The 15,006-nt window shown below is 35.0% G+C and overlaps 1 protein-coding gene across 1 annotated transcript in view; it reads right to left on the bottom strand.

Moving 5' to 3' along the window:
* Positions 1–1,196: 1,196 nt before the first annotated feature.
* LOC110115601 (probable serine protease EDA2) overlaps positions 1,197–15,006 on the bottom strand; it is a 31,235-nt gene continuing 17,425 nt past the window's right edge. The window contains exons 8-9 of the mRNA XM_028692953.1: positions 1,462–1,572; positions 1,197–1,310 (exon numbers count right to left, since the gene is read on the bottom strand). Of these exons, the coding sequence (XP_028548786.1) occupies positions 1,197–1,310; positions 1,462–1,572 (225 nt within the window). The remainder of the gene's footprint in view (positions 1,311–1,461; positions 1,573–15,006) is intronic.

The raw sequence follows: 15,006 nt of genomic DNA, 5'->3' as shown, positions 1-15,006 counted from the left end.
GTGGCTTTACTTTTAGAGATAGAATGCGAAACAAGCATATACGTTAAAGATTGGAGTAGCTCCAGTGGCAAATAAGATTAGAGAGAGTTGCCTCAAAAGGTTTGGTCACATAAAACGCTGGCCTTCAAATGACCAAGTTAGGAGAGTAGATGTATTACATTTGGCCTATGTTAAGACAAATAGAGGTAGACCTAAAAAAATTTGGTTAGAAAATTAGAAATTACATTTTTTTATTAGATTTAAATAAGATTTGACTCTTAACAAGACACTATGGATAAAAATGATTCATAAAACCGACCCCATGCCGTGGGATAAAGGCTTGATGATGTTGTTGTTGTTGTAAATTTATATATTTTAAAATAATTGCTTTGAGACCTCCCAAATGAATGTCTGATTATGATGCAAACAAAGTCATTTGATATTTTGCCAAGCCATAAAAAATATAATGTATATTTTACTATAAAATCAAATATGAAATTTTAACATTTTTGTTTAAATTTTAAAAAATGATTACTAGATATGCTCCTATTCCATGCCTGAAACAGTATTTTTTCTTTCATTGGGCCGTACCATATGTCCAACGATGGGATCTGTAACTAGCCTACAATAAACAAATTATACAAATAGTACAAATGTAAACTGGCTACCACAATCACCGCTAAATGCCAGAAAGGTTATATGCAAAGAATATGAAAATGGTTGTGGATACACATTGCAGATTTGTTGCTGTTAATGATTAAATCAGAAGAACAAGATGCTTTTCCCTCTTCACCAGATGGATACATGTGCAAACAATCAAGCAAGAGATTTTTTGTGGCGGTGTTTTTAAATAATCAAGCTCTATAAGCCACATATTTTAAATTCATAACATGCTATGCATGGAGCTAGGCAAAATGAATCAGATCAATAAGGTTCACCCCCGGATCTGTTAAGGTGTCACCATCATGAAAGGAAATTCTCTACCGCTAAAAACACTTTTCCACCCCAGAAAATCTCAAATATTTCATTGTACAAAAAATTAGAATGTACAGTAAGCATTATTTGCAATTTCCACTCCAGTAGCGCCATGAACCTTCATAATAGGTAATCCTCTAGGCTTTTATGAATAAATTAACCATGGTGCTCTTTTGATGTAAACAAATTTATTAAAGAAGACTTCCACCATAAAACAGCCCATAAAGAAAAAGGTGTGACGATTATCTAGAATGAGTATACCTAGTATCAATTCGTGGTGATCGGACACTATCATTTGTTGGTGCAACTTGGAAATATGCAACCTCAGTGCAAACTTGGAACCACCATAATCGATCACCTAGAAATTTAAATTTGATAACAAAAGTGAAGATGAAATAGTTTATGCAAATGCCAAATTTTATAGAGAGTATAAAAGCATTCTCACAACAAAATGCACTTCTACTTGCAAGGAACCATACAAACATAAAAAGCTTAGAATGATGTATTACCACCCTCTGAACCAAGAGATGTATTCTTTAGGATTTGTTGATTATATGCATTAAGTGATGCACCAAACTTCCCGAGGTAATATTCTTTCACATACTTCGCATATGCTTCCTGCAAGATTAGTTAATGTAAGGTAAAGTCATAAAAATAATCAGCCACCTTCATCGGAGTGTAATGAGAAGACCTCCGCTTTCTCCTGCTCTTCATAGGTTCAATGATAAACAAAACTATTGTTCCTGCATGATTGGCAAATGAATTTATACCATAAACTTTTTTAATTTTTATTTTTAGTTTTTTCCTTGAACCAGTTCTTATGAATTAATGAGGTTTCCTCATCCAGTTACAATAGTAAAAAAGGAAAAAAACAAAGAGAGACAGAGAGCTAAAAATTTTGCAATGATATATACTTGCTTCAAGTGGAAAAATGGTGGAAAAAAAGTTTAGTTCAATAACATGTTAATAAACAGCCACAAGCATGGGCCAAACAAGTCCTTTGCCAAGCAGCAACAAAATTCTACCTATAGTTGGTTTTGCCAAATCGTAAAGAGTTTTGATAGTACGTCAAAAACAAAATTTTAGGGGACTTAAATTTTATGAAATGACATGCAGGAAGGCTGTAAAACCCTCATTGGAATCTAGTCGTTATGCCTTCAGGTTTCATCATTCAAGGATTTGAAACAGACCTCAAAGACACAACCTCTTAGAAGGAAAAAAAAAAGCCTTAACAAAAATCTAGCGAGCTATAAAGGCTGGTTAGGTGGTGGTCATAACCATATTGAACACCACCAGCTCGAATAAAAGAGCAAAGCAAATCATAAAATCAGATACAATTATAATATTGGCCCAGGACCATTTACAGATATTAAATTTACATGGGTAGTTGAAAATGCATTATAATTGCATCTGTTGATTACTTCAGATATCTAGTTTAGAATGACGCCGAATAAAGAAGACAAATAACAAAGCCTAGAAGAAGAGTAAAGGAAGGATAAAGAAATTGCTGTCTTATTGAAAACACCACCACCTGGATAAAAATCTCAGGATACAGATAATTCAGCACTCGCTTAATTTGAATGAATTAAAAGTCTCTTAACAACAAAAGAGGAAAACAGTTCCTTATAAATAAAATACCCTAAAAGAGTCTAGAATGATATCAAATCAACTACAGAGATTGATTCAGCTGCAGGTTCAGTTTTGACTGAACCGAACAAGGGAATAACCAGAAGGTCCTGTATCTATTAGTTCAGCCTTGAGATGGACCGAAAAGCTGAAACATTCTGAATGCCATTTCAGCTACTGCGTCATTCTCCCGAGCTTGAGACGAGATTTCTTCATCAATGAAAACTGTTGCAGCTCCGTAATAAGGAGATAAATCTTAAATATTGAAAATGGCGGAGTGGAGACTTGGAGACTTGTAGACTAGGTGCATCTAGGATGCACCGACACTTATTCTCAATGAAGTATGTAGTGTCCAACACGTATTGAACATGACACGCATTTGACACGACTCCAATACATATTGGACACACCAAAGATGTGACAGATTAAAAAAATATTAAAAATAAATTGGACATACGTGTCTTAAATTTCTTTAAGAAATTTTTTTAATATAATTTCTATATATTTCAATTTTTTAATTAAATGAAATTTTTTTTCCTCTCAACAACCCCAAATCAAGTGCCCACACTTACTATCTCATTCCCCAAACATATTATTTTTATTTGTATCAAGTAGATCACAGCAAGGATTTCACAACATCAATGTATGACACCATTATAACATCAATGTTTTAAAAATATTTAAAAATTAAAATTTGACACTAGCAATTCCTACCCCCATAATCACGCCCCTCATCATCCCGACATCTCATCATTGACCAAGATCAATTCAACATAGAAGACCAACGTTGTTTCGACATCGACGCTTGATGCCCGACTCTTGACAAAACACAATATCAAAGCCCAACTCTTGACATCTTAATATTAATCATTTTATAAACAAATCTTACTAAAAATGATTTATTATTTCTTAATTATTCTAAATATTCTACTTACTAAATTTCTATATGCTATTTTTAAGATATAAAAATTATCATACCATGTTCAACCTGTGTCTGTGTCCGTGCCCTATATTTTTAATAATTGACATGTCCTGTATCCATGTCATGTCGTTTCAGTGTCGTCGTGCCCATGTATGTGCATCATAGCTTGTAGATTTTCAGGCAATCTATTTGAAAAGCATTATCATTAATGTGTTTAATAATGTGAAGTGGTCCATCTGCTTTGGGTTTGAGTTTGCTATGTGCTACGTTGGAAACTGTTCCTAGTTTAACTTTATCCAAACTAGATCTCCTTCTTTAAAATTGTGTTGCCTTTTATAGATTTGTTAACCTATTTTGGGTATCTAGCATTCTATTTATGAATTTCATGTTGCACTTGGTGAAGCTTATGAATTTCCATATTTCGAGTTTCAACATCAAAATGATGGGTTGTTGTTGCAACAGGTGATACTAACTCTAGTGAGCCAATTGGATTTTGTCCATATACAACTTCAAAAGGATAGTGGCCTGTAGATTGATTCCGTGACCGATTGTAAGTAAACTCAACTTGACCCAAAATTTCATCCCATTGATGGATGTTTTTCCCAATAAATATCTCAAAATATTTATCAAACTCCTCTAGATGGTTTCAGTTTGTTTGTCTGTTTGTGGATGTGCTACTAAACTAAATTAGAGTTTAGTCCCCAGTTTGGTCCACAGCGTTCTCCAAAAGTGATCAAGGAATTTAACATCTTTGTCAGTTGGTCGTACAATTTCATGGAAGTAGAGTTCAATAATATGCAATGCATCTAATGTCCTTCGACAAGGCATAAAATAAGCCATTTTTGAAAACTGATCAAATATAACCATGACTAAATATTTTTTTCATTGTGTGAGAGGAAGGCCCGAAACAAGGTCCATGGTAACATCTACCCAAGGTGAGTCGGGTACTGACAAAAGCAAATATAATTCAGTGTTATGTTGTGTTGTTTTAACTATTTTACAGATTCAACACCTATTAAGGTATCTCTCAAACATGAAGTTGACAATATAAATTTTCTTGAATGCTGGCCAAAGTCTTATCATGCCCAAAATGCCTAGATAAACCTCCATCATGGCTTTTGGCAAAAATAACATCTTGCATAGAACATTGGGGCATGCATAACTAGTTGCCTAAGAAAATGGTAGCCTTGTTGGATATGGAAAAGTTTGTAGGGGTGTTGTTGGCATTGTTCCCATATCTTTTGAAAGTCAGGCTCTTTTTCATACAATTCCTAGATGACTTCAAACCCCATTGTTTCTAATTGGATGGTGATAAGCAGACAAAACCGTTGGCTGAGGGCGTCGACTACCTGGTTTGTTGCTCCTGATTTATGCCTCAAACAATAATGAAAAGAGGATATATACTCCACCCATTTAGCATTTTTTCCATTTAATTTGCTTTGATTGTGAAGATGATTGAGAGGATGATGACCAGAGAATAAAATAAATTCTTATGTCAACAAGTAATAGCTCTAATGGTATAAAAAGCCTGGACAAGAGCATATAAAAAGCCTGGACAAGAGCATAGAATTCTTTGTTACAAGTAGAATCCTTTTGGCGAGATTCATCAGGTTTCTCACTGAAGTAAGCCACTGGATGGACACCTTGGCTAAGCACAACTCCAATGCCTAAATTAGAAGCGTCACAATCCACTTCAAACACATGGGAAAAATCTGGGAGAGCCAACAGGTGTTGAAGAAACAAATAATTTTAATTGGTCAAAATTGTCTTGCGTCATTAAGGTCCATATGAATTGTGGTTGATTGAGTAATTCAGTTAATGGTGCAACAATCGTACTAAAGTTTTTGATGAAATGATGATAAAAGGAAGCCAATCCATGAAACCTCACAGCAGTCGTTGATAAGGGAATCGACCATTCTTTAATGTCAATTGCCTTGTCGGGATCCACTTTCAGACGATTAAGAGAGACAAAAAATCCCAAAAATTTGATGTTAGCTACCAAAAATTCACATTTGGAAGTATTGGCAAACAATTGCTACTCGAGGAGAACCTCAAATACTTGTTGGAGGTGTTGTAGATGCTCTTGTGGCATGACTATACACCAGAATGTCGTCAAAATAAAAACAAAAAATTTATTTAAAAAGGGACAAAAACCTAATTCATGCACATGAAAGTGCTAGGGGCATTAGACAGGCTGGAAGGCATGACCGTCCATTAGTATAATCCATCTCGTGTTTTGAAAGTTATTTTCCATTCATCTCTTGCTCTCATTCTGATCTGGTGATAACCACTTTGCAAATCTATCTTTAAAAGATAGTTGATTCGTACAACTGATCAAATAAATCATCAACAAGCGGAATAGGAAAACAACATTTTGATAGTAATTTTGTTAACAGCACGATTGTCAATACACATTCACCAAATTTCTTTTTTTTTCACAAGGAGGACGGGGACCGCACATGGACTAAAACTTGGTCGCACAAAACCTGCAGTTATTAAATCATTTGCTTGCCCTTGTAACTCCTCATAATCTTAAGGTGACACTCAGTATGTAGGGCATTCGAGAATAATTGCTCTTGGTAAGAATTCGATAGCATGTTGAACTTCCCTCATAGGAGGTAGGCCTATGGATAGTGAATCAAGAAAAACTTGACTAAATTTCTGCATGAGATTTTTTACTTTAGTGGGTTGATTAATTTGCCTCGAATTTTCTTCTAACAAGACAAAACTAAACCCTGCTATGAGACTGTAGAGTTTGCAAGAACAAAGATTGTTGTTCAATCATCATTTTGGATGGTTCGGAAATCCCATTTCCCTTCAATGGCATAAGAACAATGGATCTGCCCTCTTGGTTAGAGGTGTCAAAATATATTTTCGAATTAGGTTACGATCTAGCAAGAAAATTACCCACCATTAACTATCTCGACCCCATTAGGAAAACGGGTCACAACCAAAACCAAACCCAACACAATTCAAATTTGGATCGACCAGACATTGTTCAAATCTGGGTCGACTCGAGACGACCGGCAGATCCGGGGTAAGGGTGACTGAGTGCGAGACCGCTGGAGTTTAGGTGGGGCCAGTAAGAGGGAGAGCGTGCGCATAAGACAGTGGATGAGTGGGAGCAGCATGTAGGCAATCGTGAGCAAGCGCATGAGGGTGACCACGAGCGTGACGAGTTGCGAGGCTGCGAGGAGGGCAAGGGCGAGTGAAGGACAAAGGACGTGCGTAAGTTTGGTGGGTTGCTTTTGGGTTGATCCAAACCTGGCCCAAATTTGTGATTAGGTCATAATTTGAAACCCGAACCCTACACGTTTTAAAAGTGGGTTGACCCGAACCCAGAATTTTCGGGTCGAGTTTTCTAGTCATATCAAATATTAACGCCCCTACCTTAGTGAAAGTAGTACGTATTTAGATCTATGGCTCTGAGATATAACACGATGAAATAAAATTAGCAGTCTATAACACATACCTTATACCTTAACTAACCTAGAGAATCATCCAACTGGCTCTTTCATATTGATCAGTACTCTTAAACCTTTGCTCTGATACCACTTTTGTCACGACTCGGCCCGATGAGCTCGCATAAGCGAGGCGAGAACGAAGGTCGAACGGTAGACTAAAATATCTAATTTCTAAAACTATCACCTTAACATTTGAAAGAGCCTCTAAAACATCAAATTTGAAAACACATAAACATAAAATCATTAATATTCATAAAGTTACCTTTCTTCAGACGCTCCTCTTCTACGGTATACATTTCCACCCCTTCTACTTATTTGATTAACTTAAACTTACCTGAAAAATGTTAACAACTAACAATAAGACAAAGCTCAGTAAGTAAAACACGATTCTAAACTACAGTAATTAAGACAAAAATAAAATAATATACTAGATGCCAGTTCATTAAAACATAATATAAATAGATTTCCTAACAACATATCATTAAATGCAGCGTTATCATTATTTTAAAAAATTAAAAAAAAAAACAACATATCATTAACATAAACATAAATCATACATTTATATCCTTTCATAATTCATTTCCATATCCATATATTTATTCATAACTTCCTCATTTCGTATATATTACAACCGTCACATGAGCCACCATCTAGTACCATAAAAGTACTCCTTTACCATTTTCTTTTTCCATACCCTTTACCATTTTAACGTGCACGAGTACAGCGTCCCCAACTAGTACTATAAGGGGATGCGCTCCATCAATTCAGCATGCACATACAAGCATTCAATAACAATCATAACATCTCATATCATTTCATTTCATCTTATTTCTATAACATATAAACTTTATAATATATTGACATAAAATGTAACATATAATTTGCATGATCAACCATTTGACAAGAATAACCAAATTATGATCTAAATTAATCATAAAGATTTCATAAACATGTTTGGACTTTCAAATCATATAATTTGAGAGAAACAAAAATATTATTGTAATAAAGAACCATTTATACTTACAGAAATTAGGAAAATTGAATTTCTATTCTAGTCCTCCTTCCTTTGAGATCACCACATATAACACCTATACGAAAATATTTTAATATCCAATGGTTAAAGCTAATCATCTCAATTTTAATTAATCTGTCCCTATAAAACTTCCAAATGTTCTCTTTCTCTCTTTCTCTCTAATTGAAAACATAAGGCAATAAGGCATGTATTTTCTAAAAATTCATTTGTTATCTAAGTAATCTCTTTTTCAATTGCTTAAAATAATTCAAAATAATTTCTATTTTCGAATTTAACTTAATACCCAAAATTTGAAAAACCTATTTTCATTTATTCCCTCATATAAACATGTAAAACTTTCCCTTACACCTAATTAATAATTTAATTAATATATTTTCGGATTTAAATTAAATTAAAATTATAAAAATGATATTTTGTATAAAAATCATAATTTATGTCTTTAGAAATCTTCCTATGATCATTTGAAACATTGCTCCTTAAGAAATTTCTTAAAATTTTAATAATATGAAAAAGCCCTAATTTTTCTAACTCCGCATTTTGAAGAAAAAACTTCATTCCATGCATAAAATTATCTCCTAATCATACCCTAACAATCCCCCATTTAAATTCTTAAAGAGATTCAAAGTTTTCTTAAACCCAGTAAATCTTTTCTTGAGAAAACACTAAGGAAAAATATGAGAAATGGTTCATAAGAACTCACCTTAGCCTTCGTTTAGTCTTCCCTACAAGTTCCTCCACGAATGGTCGTCGGAATCCGCCGTCGGAGCCTCCTCCCGTCGCCTCCCTTGCGTCCGCCCCTTCTCTCTTTCGGCGTGCTCCTTTGTTTCGGCCGAAAAAAACATACGAATGAATTGAAGAGGGATCGATCTCTTCATAACTTAGGGAGTTAGGGAATATACAATTACCCAAATGCCCTCACTTAAATCCATCCATGCTTGAATAAACACTAGGGGCATAATAGGTATTATGAGATTTCTTTAATTTTTATCTCCCAAATTAAATGAAATTAGATATAGGTTTTATACATCAATTTGCTCAAAATTTTGCGTTGAATTTTATATAATTATTTTCGTCAAAATCTGTCGACTTTGAAAATTCACATAAATCTCGTCGTGACGCATTGAAAAGCGCGCTAGGTCTAAAACTGGCATTTTTCGGATTTTATAATTCTCTCCTCCTAATAAAAATTTCGTCCTAAAAATTTACACAACTTCTAATTACAAAACAACCAACGTCTTCCATTTTAATTAACATAAACTTCAACATTTGAACAAAACAAACTAAACATCCGATATATCATAACAAAAAAAATTTAATCCACCCCAAAACATCTGACATGACATAACAAGATAAACTACTAAATCCAAAACACCAAAACATCATATTTAACATTTCAAGTCATTAAAACTAAACAATAAAGCCATCTCAATCGTCATTGTAGCCATCTACAGATTCATTAGGCTCCTGCTGAGTCAAAGTGTAAACTCGTGGTCTGACATTCTACCTTGATTGATTTTGCACTAAACCTGCAACTGATGGTTCTATCATCTTGGGTTTTTCATAATTCCTCTGTGAAGGTGTTTCATTTGATCTCATTTCTCCTGAAGTCTTTTGAATCAATGCAGGACAATATTTTGCCATGTGTCCAGGCTGACGACACTAATAGCAAGTGTTGGAACTAATCAAACATTCACCTTTATGTAATCTGTCACACTTAACACAAGGTTATGTGACTTTACTTGCAGTTGCACCACTGACTCAACTAGAACTAAACTCGTGCTTCTTCCCATTTGATCCCTTAATCTAATTGTTTTGAATATCCTCTTCAAGACTCTTCCTTTTATGTTGGTCCCTTCTCCTCTGAGTAGCTTGCAAATCTGATTCAATTCTTCAGGCCTTCTCTACTTGAATTGAATAATCCTTAATGCCAAAAGAAATCAAGGGTTGTCTAATAACATCCTTCAAATCAGATAAGAAACGATGACACTTCTCTTCTGCATTGGGTATCATATGTGAGGCATACCTAGAAAGTCTAGTGAACTCGACCTCATACTGAGTAATAGTCCTATCACCATGTACCAATCTGCTGAATTTATCTTGCATCTGTCTTCTAGCTGACATGGGTACATATCAGTCTCTAAATACTTTCACAAACTCCTCCCAAGTAATTTGGTTGCTTTGTCTTCCTCCAAAGGTCTCTTGCAATTGGCTTCTCAGCCACCTCTCTGCTTCACCATTGAAAGCATAGGCAGCTAGGGTAACCCTTCTATCTTGAGGGCATGACATTCCTTCCAAAACCTTCTCTATCCTCATTAACCAGTCTTCCGCCTCTGTGGGTCCACCACCTATGAACGATGAAGGCTTCATGTTTTGGAATAACTTCAAGTTTTTTTTCCATTGGAGTGCTTCCACTGCCTCCAGCCTGGGTTTGAGTACTCTTTATCATTTGGGTCATAGCTGCCATCATATGCGTAAAAGATTCCATAGTAGCATTGATGCTACTATTCGAAGGCTCTGCTACCACTAGTATTTCCCTCCTAATCTCTCTCTTAGTGCCATCAGTGGCATCGTTTTCAGGATCCATGGCTCTGAGATATAACGTGATGAATTAAAATTAACCGTCTATAACACATACCTTATACCATAACTAACCTAGAGAAACATCTTATTGACTCTTTCATATTGATCAGTATTCTTAAACCTTTGCTCTGATACCACTTTTGTCACGACTCGGCCCGATGAGCTCGGATAAGCGAGGCGGAAACGGAGGTCGGACGGTAGACTAAAATATCTAATTCCTAAAACTATTACCTTAACATTTGAAAGAGCCTCTAAAATATCAAATTTGAAAACATATAAATATAAAATCATTAATATTCATAAAGTTATCTTTCTTCAGGCGCTCCTCTCCTACGGTATACATTTCCACCCCTTCTACTCATTTGATTAATTTAAACTTACCTGAAAAATGTTAACAACCAATAATAAGCCAAAGCTCAGTAAGTAAAATACGATTCTAAAACTACAATAATCAAGGAAAAAATGAAATAATATGCTAGAATTCAATTCATTAAAACATAACATAAATAGATTTCCTAACAACATATCATTAACATAAACATAAATCATACATTCATATCCTTTCATGATTCATTTCCATATCCATTTTTTTATTCATAACTTTCTTATTTCGTATATATTACAACCGTCACAGAAGCCAGCATCTAATACCATAAATGTACTCCTTTACCATGTTCCTTTTCATATCCTTTATCATTTTAACGTGCACGAGTACAGCGTCCCCAGCTAGTACCATAAGGGGATGAGCTCCATCAATTCAGCATGCACATACAAGCATTCAATAACAATCATAACATCTCATATCATTTCATTTCATCTCATTTCTATAACATATGAACTTTATAATATATTGCCATAAAATGTAATATATAATTTGCATGATCAACCATTTGACAAGAATAATCAAATTATGATTTAAATTAATCATAAAGATTTCATAAACATGATTGGACTTTCAAATCATATAACTTGAGAGAAAATAAAATATTATTATAATAAAGAACCATGTATACTTACAGAAATTAGGAAAATTGATTTTCTATGCTAGTCCTCCTTCCTTTGAGATCACCACATATAACACCTATAAGAAAAATTTTTAATATCCAACGGTTAAAGCTAATCATCTCAATTTTAATTAATCTATTCCTATAAAACTTCCAAATGTTCTTTTTCTCTCTAATTGAAAACATAAGGCATGTATTTTTTAAAAATTCATTTGTTATCCAAGTAATCCTTTTTTCAATTACTTAAAATAATTCAAAATAATATCTATTTTTGAATTTAACCTAATACCTAAATTTGAAAAACCCATTTTCATTGATTCCCTCATATAAACATGTCAAACTTTCCCTTACACCTAATTAATAATTTAATTAATATATTTTTGGATTTAAATTAAATTAAAATTATAAAAATAACATTTTGTATAAAAATCCTAATTTATGTTTTTAGAAACCTTCCTATGATCATTTGAAATATTGCTCCTTAAGAAATTTCTTAAAATTTCAATAATATGAAAAAGCCCTAATTTTTTAACTCCACATTTTAAAGAAAAAACTTCATTCCATGCATAAAATTATCTCTTAATCATTCCCTAACAATCCCCCATTTAAATTCTTAAAGAGATTCAAAGTTTTCTTAAACTCTAGAAATCTTTTCTTGAGAAAACCCTAAGGCAAAACATGAGAAATGGTTCATAAGAACTCACCATAGCCTTCCCTTAGTCTTCCCTACAAGTTCCTCCACGAATGGCCACTGGAATCCTCCGCTGGAGCCTCCTCCCGTCGCCTCCCTTGCGTTTGCCCCTTCTCCCTTTCGGCATGCTCCTTCGGTTCGGCCGAACAAAACATGTGAATGAATTGAAGAGGGATCGGTCTCTTCATAACTTAGGAAGTTAGGGAAAATCCAATTACCCAAATGCCCTCACTTAAATCCATCCATGCTTGAATAAACACTCGGGGCATAATAGGTATTATGAGATTTCTTTAATTTTTATCTCCCAAATTAAACGAAATTTGATATAAGCTTTATACATCAATTTGTTCAGAATTTTACGTTGAATTTTATAAAATTATTTCCGTCAAAATCCGTCGACTTTGAAAAATTCACTTAAATCTTGTCGCAACGCATTGAAAAGGGTGCGAGGTCTAAAACTGGCATTTTTCGGGTTTTACAGCTAGGGCTTGCTCGGCTTTGGAGGAGGAAGAGGTTAGGAACAAAGCTCCTCTGTGGATCGAAGAACCGAGAGGTTGGGTTAGGGTTTGTGGATCGCGAGGGCCTTCGCCGATTAGATAGGGTAGAGGAAGGATTCGGCAAGAGGAAAGTGTCATATGAGGCTAGGAGAAGGATTTGGCCATGAGGTATGCTTGCGAATGAAGCTTCGATGAGATTGGAGATGGAGTATGCAGCTGCTGGAGGTAGAGGCGACGGCGTATGGGTCGTGGACTTCGGATAAGCAGAAGGATTTGGGATTTCATAGAGAGGGCAAGCAGCCAGAGGATGGGAGCTTGTGGAAGAGATCGGGAGTCTGTAACCTTCGTCTTGTTCTGTTTTAATAAACGAGAGATGAGAAGCATGCATGGGCTATTTGACAGCGAGAAGCAACATTTCGGCATTATCGCAGACTGGGGACATGATTTCGGCAGAAATACAGGTTGGATTTGCCGAAGAGGTAATCATTCATGTATTTGTTTATTTGCTTTCCTTTTTTTATTTATAGCAGAGGTCAACACCATGAGAGTTGAAACCACATTCTCACAACTTGCTCCATCGATCAAAATGTTACACACTTTGTCTTAAGTCGTACAGCTTGTGCGAAAAATATTGTGTCGTAACCATTCTTATTCATAGTCAAATGTGTATTTAGTAGACGCCTACCTACAAGTAGTTCTCCTTCAGCTGCACGCATAACTTGTTCAATTTCAAGAGTTTCATTTGTAACTTCCTCATAATAGATATCTTCTAGTGGCATTTCCTCAATTAATGGGACCAATCGTCATCTAGGGCAATTGGATGCTATGTATATATGTTTGATACATTTTCGTGTAGGAAACTCAGTTGTTGATGCTGCTCCTTGTGCTGGACGATTCTGTGATTGGCTTCCCGAGACAGCGGTGGTGTTGGATGGTATGCCCCTAAAGGACTATGTTGGTTTGTTGTTCTAATAAAATCTTCGATAGTAGGAATTCCTTTTTCCCAATTTTTACTGTTTTTTGATCTTTGGGGAAAGATTTATCACATCTGCAAGTGTCCAATAAGGCTATGGTTGAACAAAATTATATATAGCCGGGTTTAAGCCTCCAAGAAAATGAGCAATAGTATTTTTCTTCAGGTTTTAACCCTAAATGCTCGAATTCAGCAGCATAATTTTCTACAGAAAGTTCTTGTTGTTAAAGATGATGTAATTGAAGAAACATATCCTGGTAATAGTGTTCCAATAAAATTTCCGTTGCAACTCTTTCTTCATCTTGGTTCATGTTGTAATCTTGGTTTTTCCATCCCTTTGCCGAGAATGCTTCAAAATTTGCCACCATAAAGATGCGTTGCCCTTAAGTTTGATGGCAACAAGTTTTACAATGCTTCCTAGAGGAACTTCTTTATATACAAGAATTCGTTTAATGGTATGTAATCGATTGATGAATTCATCCGGACCTAGCATCCTTCAAATTCCAGAAGATCAAAAATAAATCCAAAATTTGGCGGCGGTTTTCTTGCCTCATCCTCTTTACTTGAGGCTTCTTGGTGGAAAGGGTTTTCCTTCGCCTCTTCAAGCTGTGCTTCTCCTCCATTTTGGCACTCCATTGGTTGCCGAAACTCCATGGCAGCAAGCCTTTCTTGCAATTGTTTAATTTCCTCTGCAACTCTTTAATGGCGGTTCTTGGACAACCTTTGGATTTCCTCTTCTTGGCGGCATCCTGAATTTTGTGGCTCTAATGTCAAATGACACCGAATAAACAAAACAAAGAACAAAGCATAGAAATAGAGTAAAGGAAGAATAAAGAAACTGTTGTCTTATTAAAAATACCACCACCTGGATAAAAATCTCAGGATACAGAGAATTCAGCTCTGGCTGAATTTGAATGTATTCAAATTCCCTCTCTAACTACAAATGAGGAAAACAGTTCCTTATAAATAGAATACCCTAAAAACAACTACAGAGATTGGTTCAGCTGCAGGTTCGACTGAACAGAACCAAGGAATAACCAGGAGTTCCTGGATCTATTGGTTCAGCCTTCAGTTGGACCGAAAAGCTGAAACATTATAAGAGCTACTTTCAGCTCCTGCCTCATACAAATCAATGAGTATGTTATTTTATTCAAATCTCTTTGTCAAACTCCATAATTGAGTGCATTTTCCATTTTCCCCATATTTCCCACTTATAAAAAATATTTGAAATGCCCAGAATATCTCAAATGGCATAAAACAAG

The sequence above is a fragment of the Dendrobium catenatum genome, unplaced genomic scaffold (assembly GCF_001605985.2).
Source record: "Dendrobium catenatum unplaced genomic scaffold, ASM160598v2 fragScaff_scaffold_199, whole genome shotgun sequence".
Classification (NCBI taxonomy): Eukaryota; Viridiplantae; Streptophyta; class Magnoliopsida; order Asparagales; family Orchidaceae; genus Dendrobium; species Dendrobium catenatum.
The sequence above is the reverse complement of the archived record's forward strand: the minus strand, read 5'-3'. Positions and strand labels throughout refer to the sequence as shown.